Raw genomic sequence first — 17,706 nt, 5'->3', positions numbered from 1 at the left:
TGGACCTGGTGCCATACAGACTACAGATAGGCGGTACTGATGGACCTGGTGCCATACAGAGTACAGATAGGCGGTACTGATGGAGCTGGTGCCATACAGAGTACAGATAGGCGGTACTGATGGGCCTGGTGCCATACAGAGTACAGATAGGCTGTACTGATGGGCCTGGTGCCATACAGAGTACAGATAGATGGTACTGATGGACCTGGTGCCATACAGAGTACAGATAGGCGGTACTGATGGACCTGGTGCCATACAGAGTACAGATAGATGGTACTGATGGAGCTGGTGCCATACAGAGTACAGATGGGCCTGGTGCCATACAGAGTACAGATAGATGGTACTGATGGAGCTGGTGCCATACAGAGTACAGATGGGCCTGGTGCCATACAGAGTACAGATAGATGGTACTGATGGACCTGGTGACATACAGAGTACAGATAGGCGGTACTGATGGACCTGGTGCCATACAGAGTACAGATAGATGGTACTGATGGAGCTGGTGCCATACAGAGTACAGATGGGCCTGGTGCCATACAGAGTACAGATAGATGGTACTGATGGAGTTGGTGCCATACAGAGTACAGATAGACTGTACTGATGGGCCTGGTGCCATACAGAGTACTGATGGGCCTGGTTCCATACAGAGTACATATAGATTAGAAGTCGACCGATTAATCGGAATGGCCGATTAACTGGGGCCGAATTCAAGTTTTCATAACAATCGCAAATCGGTATATAAAAAAAAAAAAACGTCTTAAAAAAATCTTTTTTTTTTATATACCTTTATTTAACTAGGCAAGTCAGTTAAGAACAAATTCTTATTTACAATGACGGCCTGGGAACGGTGGGTTAACTGCCTTGTTCAGGGGCAGAACGACAGATTTTCACCTTGTCAGCTCGGGGGATCCAATCTTGCAGTTAAACAGTTAACTAGTCCAACGCAACGACCTGCCTCTCTCTCGTTGCACTCCACAAGGAGACTGCCTGTTACGCGAATGCAGTAAGCCAAGGTAAGTTGCTAGCTAACAATAAACTTATCTTATAAAAAACAATCAATCATAATCACTAGTTAACTACACATGGTTAATGATTGTTACGCAACACCCTGCTACAACTCAACTCTCCGTGAAGTGAAAAAGGTCTGGACTGTAGGTGCGCGTAATGATGACAACAGATAGAATGTGGTACCGTTTACAAGGACTTTATTCCTTTTCACGGTAATATGGGGAAAAGGGGCTGGACGGAACCAAAGCAAAGAAAGTACATCTCAAAGCCCCCCTCTCCTATCTTACCTGCCTACCCACTACTTACCTAATTTAGCACCACCTGGTGCCCTAACCAAAATACAGGGGGTGGTCCGCCCAGGTCTTACTTAGTGTGCCTAGACAGCGAATATGCTACGGGTATATGTATGCCCGCGGGCCTCTTGCCTAAGCACTCCCAAGGTGCCTTCCCCTTCTCCCCCTGGGAACAAATGAAACAGAATATTAAACAATTTCACAAACAAAGAAACAAAGGACATCAAATAAGCTCTATCTGAGCAACAAACTCACAAAACATACCAACTTTCCAGCAATGAACTCCCATCAAAATCAACCTCTATCAAAATCTCTCCAGCAAAATGAAGTGAAATGGCTAGCTAGTTAGCGCGCGCTAACTAGAGGGATGGAAGCTATACTGTTACACTGGCAATACTAAAGTGCCTATAAGAACATCCAATAGTCAAAGGTATATGAAATACAAATGGTATAGAGAGAAATAGTCCTATAATTCCTATAATAACTACAACCTAAAACTTCTTACCTGGGAATATTGAAGACTCGTGTTAAAAGGAACCACCAGCTTTCATATGTTCTCATGTTCTGAGCAAGGAACTGAAATGTTAGCTTTCTTACATGGCACATATTGCACTTTTATTTTCTTCTCCAACACTTTGTTTTTGCATTATTTAAACCAAATTGAACATGTTTCATTATTTCTTTGAGGCTAAATTTATTTTATTGATGTATTATATTAAGTTAAAATAAGTGTTCATTCAGTATTGTTGTTATTGTCATTATTACAAATAAAACAATCAGATTAATCGGTATCGGCTTTTTTGGCCCTCCAATAATCGGTATCGGCGTCAAAATATCATAATCGGTCGACCTCTAATATACTGATGGGCCTGGTGCCATACAGAGTACAGATAGGTGGTACAGATGGGCAGAGAATGCCTTTTTACACTGCGTTGTTCTTAGCCCCAGGCTAGACTGGCCCTGGACTAGCGTATCCTGTGTTCACACAAGCATTTGTATTCACAGTTGTATTCACAGTTGTATTCCAAAGCCCTGGGCTAATGGGCTAATGGACAAACACAACGTGGACCGACATTCTATCTCTGCCACGAGACCAACATTCCATCTCTGACACGAGACCAACATTCCATCTCTGACACGAGACCAACATTCCATCTCTGACACGAGACCAACATTCCATCTCTGACACGAGACCAACATTCCATCTCTGACACGAGACCAACATTCCATCTCTGACACGAGACCAACATTCCATCTCTGACACGAGACCAACATTCCATCTCTGACACGAGACCAACATTCCATCTCTGACACGAGACCAACATTCCATCTCTGACACGAGACCAACATTCTATCTCTGACACGAGACCAACATTCTATCTCTGACACGAGACCAACATTCCATCTCTGACACGAGACCAACATTCCATCTCTGACACGAGACCAACATTCCATCTCTGACACGAGACCAACATTCCATCTCTGACACGAGACCAACATTCCATCTCTGACACGAGACCAACATTCCATCTCTGACACGAGACCAACATTCCATCTCTGACACGAGACCAACATTCCATCTCTGACACGAGACCAACATTCCATCTCTGTTCCATTTCTGACACGAGACCAACATTCCATCTCTGACACGAGACCAACATTCCATCTCTGACACGAGACCAACATTCTATCTCTGACACGAGACCAACATTCCATCTCTGACACGAGACCAACATTCCATCTCTGACACGAGACCAACATTCCATCTCTGACACGAGACCAACATTCCATCTCTGACACGAGACCAACATTCCATCTCTGACACGAGACCAACATTCCATCTCTGACACGAGACCAACATTCCATCTCTGACACGAGACCAACATTCCATCTCTGACACGAGACCAACATTCCATCTCTGTTCCATTTCTGACACGAGACCAACATTTCATCTCTGACACGAGACCAACATTTCATCTCTGACACGAGACCAACATTTCATCTCTGACACAAGACCAACATTCCATCTCTGACACGAGACCAACATTCCATCTCTGTTCCATTTCTGACACGAGACCAACATTCCATCTCTGACACGAGACCAACATTCTCATTCCATTTCTGACACGAGACCAACATTTCATCTCTGACACGAGACCAACATTTCATCTCTGACACGAGACCAACATTTCATCTCTGACACGAGACCAACATTCCATCTCTGACACGAGACCAACATTCCATCTCTGTTCCATTTCTGACACGAGACCAACATTCCATCTCTGACACGAGACCAACATTCCATCTCTGACACGAGACCAACATTCCATCTCTGACACGAGACCAACATTCCATCTCTGACACGAGACCAACATTCCATCTCTGACACGAGACCAACATTCCATCTCTGACACGAGACCAACATTCCATCTCTGACACGAGACCAACATTCCATCTCTGACACGAGACCAACATTCCATCTCTGACACGAGACCAACATTCCATCTCTGACACGAGACCAACATTCCATCTCTGACACGAGACCAACATTCTATCTCTGACACGAGACCAACATTCCATCTCTGACACGAGACCAACATTCCATCTCTGACACGAGACCAACATTCCATCTCTGACACGAGACCAACATTCCATCTCTGACACGAGACCAACATTCCATCTCTGACACGAGACCAACATTCCATCTCTGACACGAGACCAACATTCCATCTCTGACACGAGACCAACATTCCATCTCTGTTCCATTTCTGACACGAGACCAACATTCCATCTCTGACACGAGACCAACATTCCATCTCTGTTCCATTTCTGACACGAGACCAACATTCCATCTCTGACACGAGACCAACATTCCATCTCTGACACGAGACCCAACATTCCATCTCTGACACCAGACCAACAATATAAACAATAAGACATTTATTACCACATGATTTGCTCTAAATTCTAGCCGAGCATTGGATTTCCAACACTGATGGTTTGTCGGACCTCAGCAACAATGTTTCATTTTACCCCTGTACAGAGAATGTTGTGCACGAACGAGACATCAACTTTTCTGACCCTGTTGAAATCATACAACAATATTATTGTCATGGATTTATCCAACTAAATGTCAATAGAAAACAGATGAAAATGGAGGATTTGCTGCCCTTTCAGCTGTAGAGTGAGAAGACATTAGCCAGCCTGCAAAGCAAACCATTTTGTTCGGCATTAGCAACCAATGCTTTTGCCTAGATGAAAGAATTTAGGCTTTTTGCCCTCAGCTGTATGGAGGAAATGTTACTTAACAATATAACATACAGAACACATTACAGGGAAATGTAACTTATCAATATAACATACAGAACACATTACAGGGAAATGTAACTTACCAATATAACATACAGAACACATTACAGGGAAATGTAACTTACCAATATAACATACAGAACACATTACAGGGAAATGTAATTTATCAATATAACATACAGAACACATTACAGGGAAATGTAACTTACCAATATAACATACAGAACACATTACAGGGAAATGTAGCTTATCAATATAACATACAGAGCACATTACAGGGAAATGTAACTTACCAATATAACATACAGAACACATTACAGGCATCACAAGCATATGTGAATTAAGTGATAGTGCAGCTTGTGATTGGACAGTGAACATTCTAGGCGTTGTTCTTGACCCTGTTTCACCGTGTTTCTGGGGCTAACCCCGTAGAGTTCACGTTACCCCTGCTCCGGAGCAGGACCAGCTAGCCCTGGGTTAAGGTTGGTGCTAGCCCACTAGAATGTGTAAAGTGTGAATACTATGTTATCCCCGGGATAAAATCTCTTATCCCAGGGCTGAGGTGCAGTGTGGACACACCCAGAGAAAGTTCACACAGGCAGCCTAATTCAGATATATGTTTTTTCACCAATTTGTCTTTTGACCAATCACATCAGATCTTTTTTTTGAGAAAAACATATCTGAATTGGGTTGCCTGTGTGAGTGAAGCCTTAGTGATCGCAGGCCAGTACCTCTCTGTGTCATTAAGCTAATGTACTATATTAGGGTAGACTATGAGAAGTGCCAACTTCTGGCCTCAGAGAGACATGGAGGGACGGAAGTGAATGAGTGATTGGCTGGTCGGAGACTCAACCTGCTGTGGTGGAGCTCTGCGTCTTATCTAAAATTGTTGGCTATAGTGGAGGGGCTCTCTAGTATGACTTAGTGGAGGGGCTCTCTAGTATGACTTAGTGGAGGGGCTCTCTAGTATGACTTAGTGGAGGGGCTCTCTAGTATGACTTAGTGGAGGGGCTCTCTAGTATGACTTAGCGGAGGGGCTCTCTAGTATGACTTAGCGGAGGGGCTCTCTAGTATGACTTAGCGGAGGGGCTCTAGTATGACTTAGCGGAGGGGCTCTAGTATGACTTAGCGGAGGGGCTCTAGTATGACTTAGTGGGAGGGCTCTCTAGTATGACTTAGCGGAGGGGCTCTCTAGTATGACTTAGCGGAGGGGCTCTCTAGTATGACTTAGCGGAGGGGCTCTCTAGTATGACTTAGCGGAGGGGCTCTCTAGTATGACTTAGCGGAGGGGCTCTCTAGTATGACTTAGCGGAGGGGCTCTCTAGTATGACTTAGCGGAGGGGCTCGGAGGGGCTCTCTAGTATGACTTAGCGGAGGGGCTCTCTAGTATGACTTAGCGGAGGGGCTCTCTAGTATGACTTAGCGGAGGGGCTCTCTAGTATGACTTAGCGGAGGGGCTCTAGTATGACTTAGCGGAGGGGCTCTCTGGTATGACTTAGCGGAGGGGCTCTCTAGTTTGACTTAGCGGAGGGGCTCTCTAGTATGACTTAGCGGAGGGGCTCTCTAGTATGACTTAGCGGAGGGGCTCTCTAGTATGACTTAGCGGAGGGGCTCTCTAGTATGACTTAGTGGAGGGGAGGGGCTCTAGTATGACTTAGCGGAGGGGCTCTCTAGTATGACGGAGGGCCTCTCTAGTATGACTTAGCGGAGGGGCTCTCTAGTATGACTTAGCGGAGGGGCTCTCTGGTATGACTTAGTAGAGGTGCTCTCCTGCCTGAGAGAGGAGGGGGGACAGAATGTGGTGATGGGGCTGGGAAGAGGGATGGGAAGAGTGAGACAACGGTGAGAAATGATCCACCTCCCCTCCCCTTCTCTCTCTCCCCTCCCCCTCTCTCCCCTCCCCTTCTCTCTCTCCCCTTCTCTAAGTGAATGATTCAGCAGACGGAAATTTAGAGTCCTCTAAACCTGCTGTCTCCCTCCCATGCCAACCACTCGTCTCTCATCACTGTCCCTTAGCGTCCTGTGTGTGTGTGTGTGTGTGTGTGTGTGTGTGTGTGTGTGTGTGTGTGTGTGTGTGTGTGTGTGTGTGTGTGTGTGTGTGTGTGTGTGTGTGTGTGTGTGTGTGTGTGTGTGTGTGTGTGTGTGTGTGTGTGTGTGTGTGTGTGTGTGTGTGTGTGTGTGCCGCTGGAAGCAGACAGAGCAGCGGTTCCTTATCTCGTACCCGCCACACACACACACACTCCGGGCTTGTGGCTCAGCGTTCTGCTTGGCGGTGACATGCTGGCTGTGTTGTGCGACGCAGGGGGACAAGTTAGCATTTCCTGAGCTCTGCTCATCGACAGACCCCTTTCAGGTCCCCACAGACAGACCCACGATCAGGAGGTGTGTGTGTGTTAGCGCGAGCCGTACCAGAGGGGGACATGTTGGCCTCAGTGTGGTACGCCAAAAAGATAGGCTGGCGCCTAATCAAGACCATGAGGAGAACCAAGGGACTGCAGCAGACCTTACTGGTAGGTAGGGGGGATGTATCTACTGTCAGTAATTGTGGGTAGGTGTCATAGTCTGTCATTGACTGATACTGTAAGCTGATGAACTCTTCACTGCCCTCTGCAGTGAACATTTCCAGACCAGACTTCTGTCTGTGTTTTCAACCACTGTGAATGAGAACTAACAACTGTGAAGTTGGTTTTTAGGTTTGTTTGTAGGATTTGTTTACTGTTTTATATATGAAGCTAGGTTTGTTGATTTGTTTTTGTATGGAGTTGATTTGGAGACATTGATCAGGGTTGTTGATTTGTTTTGTATGGAGTTGATTTGGAGACATTGATCAGGGTTGTTGATTTGTTTTGTATGGAGTTGATTTGGAGACATTGATCAGGGTTGTTGATTTGTTTTGTATGGAGTTGATTTGGAGACATTGATCAGGGTTGTTGATTTGTTTTGTATGGAGTTGATTTGGAGACATTGATCAGGGTTGTTGATTTGTTTAGTGTTTATGTGGGGCTGTTTTAGAAAGCCTGTTTCTTGGTGTTGTAGTCTTACAGGAATAACAATGCCCTTTCTAAATGTAAAGCAGATTTGTTTTGTCGTCATGACGATGCATTGTTTTAGCTCCCTTTCCTGCTCTCACCTCCGACAACAGGAACTCTCTGTTGTTGTAACAGCACACACCTACATTAAATCCCAGGAGTAGCACTACACTCTGACTTTACACACACATCCCACTCCATTCCACAGTAACACACTGCTCCCACAGCACAGAGATCTCAGCCTACTCCTTACCGTGGGTGTGATGCCGCTGGACAGACAGACCGACCAGTGCTGTGCTGCAATGCTACGTGAGCTGAGCTGCAGTAAGTTAGTAAGCAAATTGCCCTCTGAGTGACTTTTAGAGCAGAACGAGAGACAAATGAACCCTTTTCAGTGTCCCTGTCCGTCTCTGTCCGCCCGTTACGCTGTGTGTCTCTGAGAGATGCGTGTAGATGGTAATTAACCAGTAGCAGCAGCAGCAGCAGGAAGAGGGGCTTGAATGGAGATGGATTATGCTTCAGTGGTTGTGCCAACGATGATGTCATGTTTGAAATGGTGATTGATTAGACGTGAGGCAGATGTCATGGAGCCACGTCACTTCATCTGTTACGTTTTACGTGCTCAATTTATGTCTGCATTGATTGGATGGAGTGGTGCTTTGGTTATTTTAGCCAAAATGTAGGTTCAGTTTATTGGAGTCGGTTTGTCCTGTCTGAGTACAACAGGCTTTACAGTATAATATTAGTATATATAATGTATTAAGGCTTTACAGTATAATATTAGTATATATAATGTATTAAGGCTTTACAGTATATTATATTATTAGTATATTTACTGTATTAAGGCTTTACAGTATATTATTATCCATTATATTTACAGTATTACGGCTTTACATTATAGTATATTATTAGTATAGGATACAGTTTACCTGGGATACAGTTTACCTGGGATACAGTTTACCTGGGATACAGTTTACCTGGGATACTTACACCGTGACTACACTGGTCATTCATTTGAAACGTCATTTGAGTAGCTTCCTTATTATTATTCTGTATCTGCACCATGGATCAGCTCAAAAACGTTGGAAAATGTACATGCTAGTTCTACAACTCAAGTGATAATATCATGGAATGTTCATTTGAGTAAGCAGGGTACTGTAGTTTATTGATTTGAGTAAGCAGGGTACTGTAGTTTGTTAATTTGAGTAAGCAGGGTACTGTAGTTTAATTTGAGTAAGGAGGGTACTGTAGTTTATTGATTTGAGTAAGGAGTGTACTGTAGTTTGTTCATTTGAGTAAGGAGGGTACTGTAGTTTGTTAATTTGAGTAAGCAGGGTACTGTAGTTTGTTCATTTGAGTAAGGAGGGTACTGTAGTTTGTTGATTTGAGTAGGGAGGGTACTGTAGTTTGTTGAACTTTGCATATACAGCTAATTTGGAAACTATTCCCCTTGACTTTTTCATTTTGTTACGTTACAGCCTTATTCTAAAATGTATTCAATTGTTTTTCACCCTCATCAATCTACACACAATACCCCATAATGACAAAGCAAAAACAGGTTTTTATGTTTTATACATTGATAAAAACTGAAACATCACATTTACATAAGTATTCAGACCCTTCACTCAGTACTTTGTTGAAGCACCTTTGGCAGCGATTACAGCCTCGAGTCATCTTGGGTATGACGCTACAAGCTTGGCACACCTGTATTTGGGGAATTTCTCCCATTCTCTGCAGATCCTCTCAAGCTCTGTCAGGTTGGATGGGGAGCATCGCTGCACAGCTAGTTTCAGGTCCCTCCAGAGATGTTCGATCGGGTTCAAGTCCCGGCTGTGGCTGGGCAATTCATGGACATTCAGAGTCTTGTCCCGAAGCCACTCTTCCGTTGTATTGGCTGTGTGCTTAGGGTCGTTGTCCTGTTGGAAGGTGAACCTTCACCCCAGTCTGAGGTCCTGAGCGCTCTGGAGAAGGTTTTCATCAAGGATCTTTCTGTACTTTGCTTCGTTCATCTTTCCCTCGATCCTGACTAGTCTCTCAGTCCCTGCCGCTGAAAAACATCCCCACAGCATGATGCTGCCAGCACCATGTTTCACTGTAGGGATGGTGCCAGGTTTCCTCCAGACGTAACGCTTGGCATTCAGGCCAAAGAGTTCAATCTTGGTTTCATCAGACCAGAGAATCTTGTTTCTCATGGTCTGAGAGTCCTTTATGTGCCTTTTGGCAAACTATTTAGGAGTTACTTCGGTCTGCCCACTCTACCATAAAGGCCTGATTGGTGGAGTGCTACAAAGATGGTTGTCCTTCTGGAAGGTTCTCCCATCTCCACAGAGGAACTCTGGAGCTCTGTTAGAGTGACCGTCGGGTTCTTGGTCACCTCCCCGACCAAGGCCCTTCTCCCCCGATTGCTTAGTTTGGCCTTGTGGCCAACTCTAGGAAGAGTCTTGGTGGTTCCAAACTTCCTCCATTTAAGAATGTGTTCTTGGGGAGCTTCAATGCTGCAGATTTGTTTGGGTACCCTTCCCCAGATGGGCTGTCAACTGTGGGACCTTATATAGACGGGTGTTTGCCTTTCCAAATCATGTCCAATCAATTGAATTTACCACAGGTGGACTCCAATCAAGTTGTAGAAACATCTCAAGGATGATCAATGAAACAGGATGCACCTGAGCTCAATTTCTGGTCTCATAGCAAATTAGACTGAATACTTGTGTAAATAAGGTATCAGAGTTCTAATTATTTTAATACATTTGCACACATTTCTAAAAACCTGTTTCCACTTTGTCATTATGGGGTATTGTGATGTCATTATGGGGTATTGTGATGTCATTATGGGCTATTGTGATGTCATTATGGGGTATTGTGTGTAGGTTGATGAGGAACGTTTTTTATTTAATCCATTTTAGAATTGGGCTGTAACGTAACAACATGTGGAAAAGGTCTAGGTGTCTGAATTACTTTCCCAATGCACTGTGTCTATGTCAGTGTTTCCAGGGGAGAGCTGAGCTGAGAGAAATACTTTTAACTCTGTGGAACACACTCAGGGGTCCGCAGCACCACTCTCATCAAATATACATGTCCCGGGTACTTTTTTAATTGGCAATGCATTATTGAGCTGCTCCTACATGTATAAGGTCACGTTGGACTGAGGATGAGGATGCAGACAGAGGTTTGACAGCCGCGCTGTCTGCCTGAGTACACTGGAAGTGATCAAGCAGGTACAGGAAAGACTGACGGCTTGTATGAGTGTGTCATTCACATGTGTTCGGTTCTTGGCATAGATGGGCAGGTGGTGTTTGGATATCTCATTTACTGTGGGGTGGGTGGGTGGGTGGGTGAGTGGGTGAGTGGGTGAGTGGGTGGGTGAGTGGGTGGGTTGAGTGGGTGAGTGGGTGGGTGAGTGAGTGGGTGGAGTTCATGGGTGTAGTAGGTGGGTGGGTGAGTGGGTGGGTGAGTGGGTGAGTGGGTGGGTGAGTGAGTGGGTGGAGTTCATGGGTGTAGTGGGTGGGTGGGTGAGTGGGTGAGTGGGTGAGTGGGTGGGTGGGTGGGTGAGTGAGTGGGTGGGTGAGTGGGTGGGTGAGTGAGTGGGTGGAGTTCATGGGTGTAGTGGGTGGGTGGGTGGGTGGGTGGGTGGGTGGTGGGTGGGTGAGTGAGTGGGTGGGTGAGTGGGTGGGGGTGGGTGAGTGAGTGGGTGGAGTTCATGGGTGTAGTGGGTGGGTGGGTGGGTGAGTGGGTGGGTGAGTGGGTGAGTGGGTGGGTGGAGTTCATGGGTGTAGTGGGTGGGTGAGTGGGTGAGTGGGTGAGTGGGTGGGTGGGTGGGTGGGTGAGTGGTGGGTGGGTGAGTGGGTGGGTGAGTTGAGTGGGTGAGTGAGTGGGTGGGTGGGTGAGTGGGTGGGTGGGTGGGTGAGTGGGTGGGTGAGTGGGTGAGTGGGTGGGTGAGTGGGTGGGTGGGTGGGTGGGTGGGTGAGTGGGTGAGTGAGTGGGTGGGTGAGTTGGGTGAGTGGGTGGGTGAGTGGGTGGGTGAGTGAGTGGGTGGAGTTCATGGGTGTAATGGATTGGTGGGTGGGTGAGTGTGTGTGTGTGGGTGGGTGAGTTCAGGGTGGGTGGAGTTTGTGGGTGAGTGGGTGGAGTTCATGGGTGTAGTGGGTGGGTGGGTGGGTGGGTGGGTGGGTGAGTGTGGGTGTGTGGGTGGGTGAGTTCAGTGGGTGGGTGGAGTTTGTGGGTGTAGTTCGTGGGTGGGTGGGTGGGTGGGTGGGTGAGTGGGTGAGTTCATGGGTGGGTGGAGTTTGTGGGTGTAGTTCATGGGTGGGTGGGGTGGGTGGGTGGGTGGGTGGGTGGGTGGAGTTCATGGGTGGGTGGAGTTTGTGGGTGTAGTTGTGGGTGGGTGAGTGGGTGGGTGGGTGAGTGGGTGGAGTTCATGGGTGGGTGGAGTTTGTGGGTGTAGTTCATGGGTGGGTGGGGTGGGTGGGTGGGTGGGTGGGTGAGTGAGTGAGTGGGTGAGTGTGTGTGTGGGTGGGTGAGTGTGTGGGTGGGTGGAGTTCATGGGTGGGTGGAGTTTGTGGGTGTAGTTCGTGGGTGGGGGTGGGTAGGTGGGTGGGTGGGGTGGGTGGGTGGGTGGGTGGGTGAGTGAGTGAGTGAGTGGGTGAGTGTGTGTGGGTGGGTGAGTGAGTGAGTGAGTGGGTGGAGTTCATGGGTGGGTGGAGTTTGTGGGTGTAGTTCGTGGGTGGGTGGGGTGAGTGGGTGGGTGGGTGTGGATGGGAGGGGTGATAGTGTGGGTGTGGGTGTGTGTGTGTGGGTGGAGTTCGTGGGTAGGTGGGGTGAGTGGGTGGGTGTGTGTGGGCGTGAAAGGTCTCAGGAAGAGCCTCCTGTAACATAGTGAGACACCTGGATGGAACTTACCTACCTGTAGCTGTGGTTATTCATGGGTTAATAACATTGTTGGAGAACATCAGCTAGTTAAATTACTAACGCATCTCCTTGCAGCAGTGATGGAACAAACTGTTTTTCTATATCATGGCAGAAGCATCAAATGTGCTGAATACTTGTGCATAAAATCACCATAATCTAAGCGTATACCAACAGTATTATTTATACTCCCTGAAAATAAATGTCCCTGCCATTTCCCCAGCTAACCACAGCACTATACACAGTAGTAAAATCTGATTATACTCCCTGAAAATAAATGTCCCTGCCATTTCCCCAGCTAACCATAGCACTATACACAGTAGTAAAATATGATTTTACTCCCTGAAAATAAATATCCCTGCCATTTCCCCAGCTAACCACAGCACTATACACAGTAGTAAAATATGATTTTACTCTCTGAAAATAAATATCCCTGCCATTTCCTCAGCTGTAGTGCTACCTAGAGGTAGATGCTATTTCTTTCTCCTAGCTACAGTGAGGCTGATCCTATCAGCACCTGACTGTAGGTGCCTGTGGATCCAGACACCACAGTGATATGTGGACCCAGACACCACAGCGATGATATGTGGATCCAGACACCACAGCGATGATATGTGGACCCAGACACCACAGCGATGATATGTGGACCCAGACACCACAGCGATGATATGTGGACCCAGACACCACAGTGATGATATGTGGACCCAGACACCACAGCGATGATATGTGGACCCAGACACCACAGCGATGATATGTGGACCCAGACACCACAGCGATGATATGTGGACCCAGACACCACAGCGATGATATGTGGACCCAGACACCACAGTGATATGTGGACCCAGACACCACAGCGATGATATGTGGACCCAGACACCACAGTGATGATATGTGGACCCAGACACCACAGTGATATGTGGACCCAGACACCACAGCGATGATATGTGGACCCAGACACCACAGTGATGATATGTGGACCCAGACACCACAGTGATGATATGTGGACCCAGACACCACAGTGATGATATGTGGACCCAGACATCACAGTGATAATATGTGGACCCAGACACCACAGTGATAATATGTGGACCCAGACACCACAGTGATATGTGGACACAGACACCACAGTGATAATATGTGGACCCAGACACCACAGCGATGATATGTGGACACAGACACCACAGCGATGATATGTGGACACAGACACCACAGTGATGATATGTGGACACAGACACCACAGTGATGATATGTGGACACAGACACCACAGTGATGATATGTGGACACAGACACCACAGTGATGATATGTGGACCCAGACACCACAGTGATGATATGTGGACCCAGACACCACAGTGATGATATGTGGACCCAGACACCACAGTGATGATATGTGGACCCAGACACCACAGTGATGATATGTGGACCCAGACACCACAGCGATGATATGTGGACCCAGACACCACAGCGATGATATGTGGACGCAGACACCACAGCGATGATATGTGGACGCAGACACCACAGCGATGATATGTGGACGCAGACACCACAGCGATGATATGTGGACCCAGACACCACAGCGATGATATGTGGACCCAGACACCACAGCGATGATATGTGGACCCAGACACCACAGCGATGATATGTGGACCCAGACACCACAGTGATGATATGTGGACCCAGACACCACAGTGATATGTGGACCCAGACACCACAGTGATGATATGTGGACCCAGACACCACAGTGATGATATGTGGACCCAGACACCACAGTGATGATATGTGGACACAGACACCACAGTGATGATATGTGGACCCAGACACCACAGTGATGATATGTGGACCCAGACACCACAGTGATATGTGGATCCAGACACCACAGTGATGAAATGTGGACCCAGACACCACAGTGATGATATGTGGACCCAGACACCACAGTGATGATATGTGGACACAGACACCACAGTGATATGTGGACACAGACACCACAGTGATGATATGTGGACGAGGAGTCCTGTCATTTCTCTCTGTCTCTGGAGAATATCTTTGGAGTTGTAGGAGCAGCGAGGGAGGGAGGAGCTTGGTTGATGGGGTTGCAGCTCTATTTGATGTGAAAGCTGTTGCCATGGTGCCGGTCCTCACAGAGTAGGAGCACGAGCTGTGACAATGGCTCTTACCTCGTTGACACCTGTGACTCTGGCTCAGCTATAGGCTGGCTCTGGATGGAGGAGGAGGAGGATGCTTCTACTATTTTAGTGTGAGAGGAAGAGGAGGAGGAGGAGACAAGAGAATCAACAGGCGTTCACACAAACCAGGATCCTGTTCCTTTGTTCCCCTCTGATTGGCACAGGCTGTTGTTATTCCACTGTGGATCGGTGGCGGCAGTATGTGTAGGAGATCAGCGAGCTGCAGTGTCTGAAAACACCCGAGGAGGAGAACACACACACACACACACACACACACACACACACACACACACACACACACACACACACACACACACACACACACACACACACACACACACACACACACACACACACACACACACACACACACACACACACACACACACACACACACAGTCAGCATCACGCAGCACCAGAAGCCGACGTTTACCCGACTGAACTGGCTAACGGCTAATATTTCCTTCCTGGATTCTACACACTCATCTGTGAAGTGCATCTGTGGCGTCTCGCACTCATCTTGTTCTCAAACGCTTTTTGGGAATTTTCTTATTCCTTTCTCCTCTTGTCTGCTCCTTCTGGACCTGCGAGCACCTTTTAGAGAGAGACTCTGAGTTTCAGTTTTATGTTTGGCTGGCAGGGGCGTCAACAGCGTCCATAATCATATCTGGCGACGAAAGGGTTTCTACGCCTGGACAATGGCTCTGGAGTGGCAGGACCAATCAGTAACACCACTCAGTGGAAGCTTTCCTGTGGCCACAGAGGTTTCTGATGACTTTCAATAGAGTTCAACTCTTCTGGGACTGAGTGAGGGGGAGGAGGGTGGAGAGGAGGAGAGGAAAGGAGTGGAAGAGAGGAGGAGGAGGAAGACCACACCAGATCAGAGCTCAGGATGGATCTTCTCTCCATCTATATTTAATGTGAGTGTGGAGGTTTAGAGGGGGGGGGAGGGTCTCTGAGCTGTTCTCCTGTTAAGAATGTACTGTGATTGAGCCCTGATCATTTTGACTGCACTTCACTGGAGGTCCACTTACAACCTGTAAGCAAGGGAGAGACAGAAAGAAACAGAGCTCCCTTCTTCTGATGTCTCCAAGACTCGTCAGGTAATCAAGCCCATTTCCTGCCTTTCGAACCCCCCCGTGCTGTCGTTATTGAAAGAGAAGAGAACAAGGAGAGAGAGAAGAGTCCCAGTGATCCAGAGAGACTACTGCTGGGGAGTTGCTGGCGGTGCCATCTGTGTCTCTCCGTCCTAACTGCCTTCCCAGCTGTTGACCATGCTGCGTCTGGTGTGTCCCCCTGGTTAGGGAACAGAGGATGCAGGACCATCTAAATGGACTTCCTTTTGGACTTTTGGTCCCCCTTACTGCTCAATAGGATGCAGTGAGTAACCTAACCCGTGCCAGCACACCACTCCAACTCCTCCACCTTATATTCCTCTCCTCTGTGGCTGCCAGTTCAATCGCCCTGCAAGCCAACTGTTTTCTCGTTCCCGGCTCTAAAAGAAGAGAAGAGGGGATAGTTATTTCTCTTCCCTCTTCTGGTCCCTTGCTCCTGAGATGAATTTCATCTTCGGCAACAACACTCAGTTCCCACGAGGTGGGCGGAGTGGTGGAGGCGGGGGCCAAGGGCACGGGGGGCCCCAGAAACAGAAACAGGGGCCCAAGAGAGGCGCCTCAGAGGAACTGTCCTCGGGACATCATACGGGCTCACCTTCCTCCTCCTCCTCCTCTTCCTCCTCTCACTGGCAGCAGCTCATCACCTTCTTCTCGAAGAGAAACGCCTTTAGTGACTGCATCACAGCCGGAGCCACTCAGGTAATTCCAGATCACACATCTGTAGTACCAACAGGTGTACTGTAAATGTGCTCACACTGCGGAGTTCCTGCTTTTATTGCCTGGTAATACTCTGTGTGTGTTTGTGGACAGGGCAAGGAACAATTCTGGATTGTTCAATTGTTTGGGCTTGATATTTGCCCGTGTAGACTGTAGCCTCTGATACTTGTGTGGCAAACAATGTTTCTATTTATATTCCTCAAGGTTACTATGGCAGCTACTGTTGCTCTAAGATGTCTCTAAGCATGTAGGCAGAAGATGCAGAAGGTTCCCAGAAAGCTCAGCATTGAAAGTGTAAACTGAGATGCGTGTTTCCTCGGCCTTGTGGAGAGGTGCAGATCTGTCCGCCAGTCTCCTGGCAGTGTACTGTAGAACCTGAAGTGTTTACCGAGACCAATCCCTAGTCCCCTTGGCACCAAGCCACCTAATACCTCTCTGGTGCGTTAGACCAATCCCTAGTCCCCTTGGCACCGAGCCACCTCCTTATACCTCTCTGGTGCGTTAGACCAATCCCTAGTCCCCTTGGCACCGAGCCACCTCCTTATACCTCTCTGGTGCGTTAGACCAATCCCTAGTCCCCTTGGCACCGAGACACCTCCTAATACCTCTCTGGTGCGTTAGATGTCCTGCTTCTCCGTCCTCCTTAATGCATCAAGTCAATCATTTATTCCTGGACCAAGTTGAACTAACCTGGCTGCTGTCCTCACATAGTGCTGTCTCAGTCCTGTCTTCCTGTCTTGTCAACCATCGGGAGTTGGGAGTGGAGGAGAGATCAGGGCCGGTTGGTTATTCTCTGTGTCTGGTGAGGCAGGAGGGCTCATGGTCACTACTGTACTGGAGGCTCAACTTTCACCTCTGATAATTATCATCAATTACATACTGATGGAACCATAACAGATGAAAGGACAAGACAAGAGCACGATGAACCACAGGTTTAATTAGTCTTTTAATGTTTTGGCAAACCCTCATGAAAATCTGTTGAGCAAATTGTTGGTGTAAAGATGCTTGTTCAAGAAGAGGCTCACTAGTGAGCTGAACTTGATCAGTGACATCATGACCAAGTGGGGCTTGTGTTCCCATCCAGTCCTGTGTTGTAGTAAATCAACAGGGCCTGCTGTCTGTCTGTACCCTGATGTCCAGGGCCTGCTGTC

General features: G+C 47.6%; 1 protein-coding gene across 13 annotated transcripts in view; it reads left to right on the top strand.

The window, feature by feature from the left end:
- The window catches only part of LOC123996580 (disks large homolog 1-like), a 320,554-nt gene that overhangs the window by 124,651 nt on the left and 178,197 nt on the right, over nucleotides 1-17,706 (top strand). The window contains exon 1 of one of the 13 annotated variants that reach the window (XM_046300053.1): nucleotides 6,937-7,120. The exons of 10 other annotated variants lie outside the window; for them this stretch is intronic. In XM_046300053.1, the coding sequence (XP_046156009.1) occupies nucleotides 7,031-7,120 (90 nt within the window). In that variant the 5' untranslated portion in view covers nucleotides 6,937-7,030. Of the gene's footprint in view, nucleotides 1-6,936; nucleotides 7,121-14,712; nucleotides 16,538-17,706 lie in introns of those variants that run through there. 2 more of the 13 variants (XM_046300050.1, XM_046300052.1) reach the window with 2 other exon arrangements.

This window comes from Oncorhynchus gorbuscha, linkage group LG15 (assembly GCF_021184085.1).
Source record: "Oncorhynchus gorbuscha isolate QuinsamMale2020 ecotype Even-year linkage group LG15, OgorEven_v1.0, whole genome shotgun sequence".
Lineage (NCBI taxonomy): Eukaryota > Metazoa > Chordata > Actinopteri > Salmoniformes > Salmonidae > Oncorhynchus > Oncorhynchus gorbuscha.
This window is presented reverse-complemented; position numbering and strand designations above follow the sequence as displayed.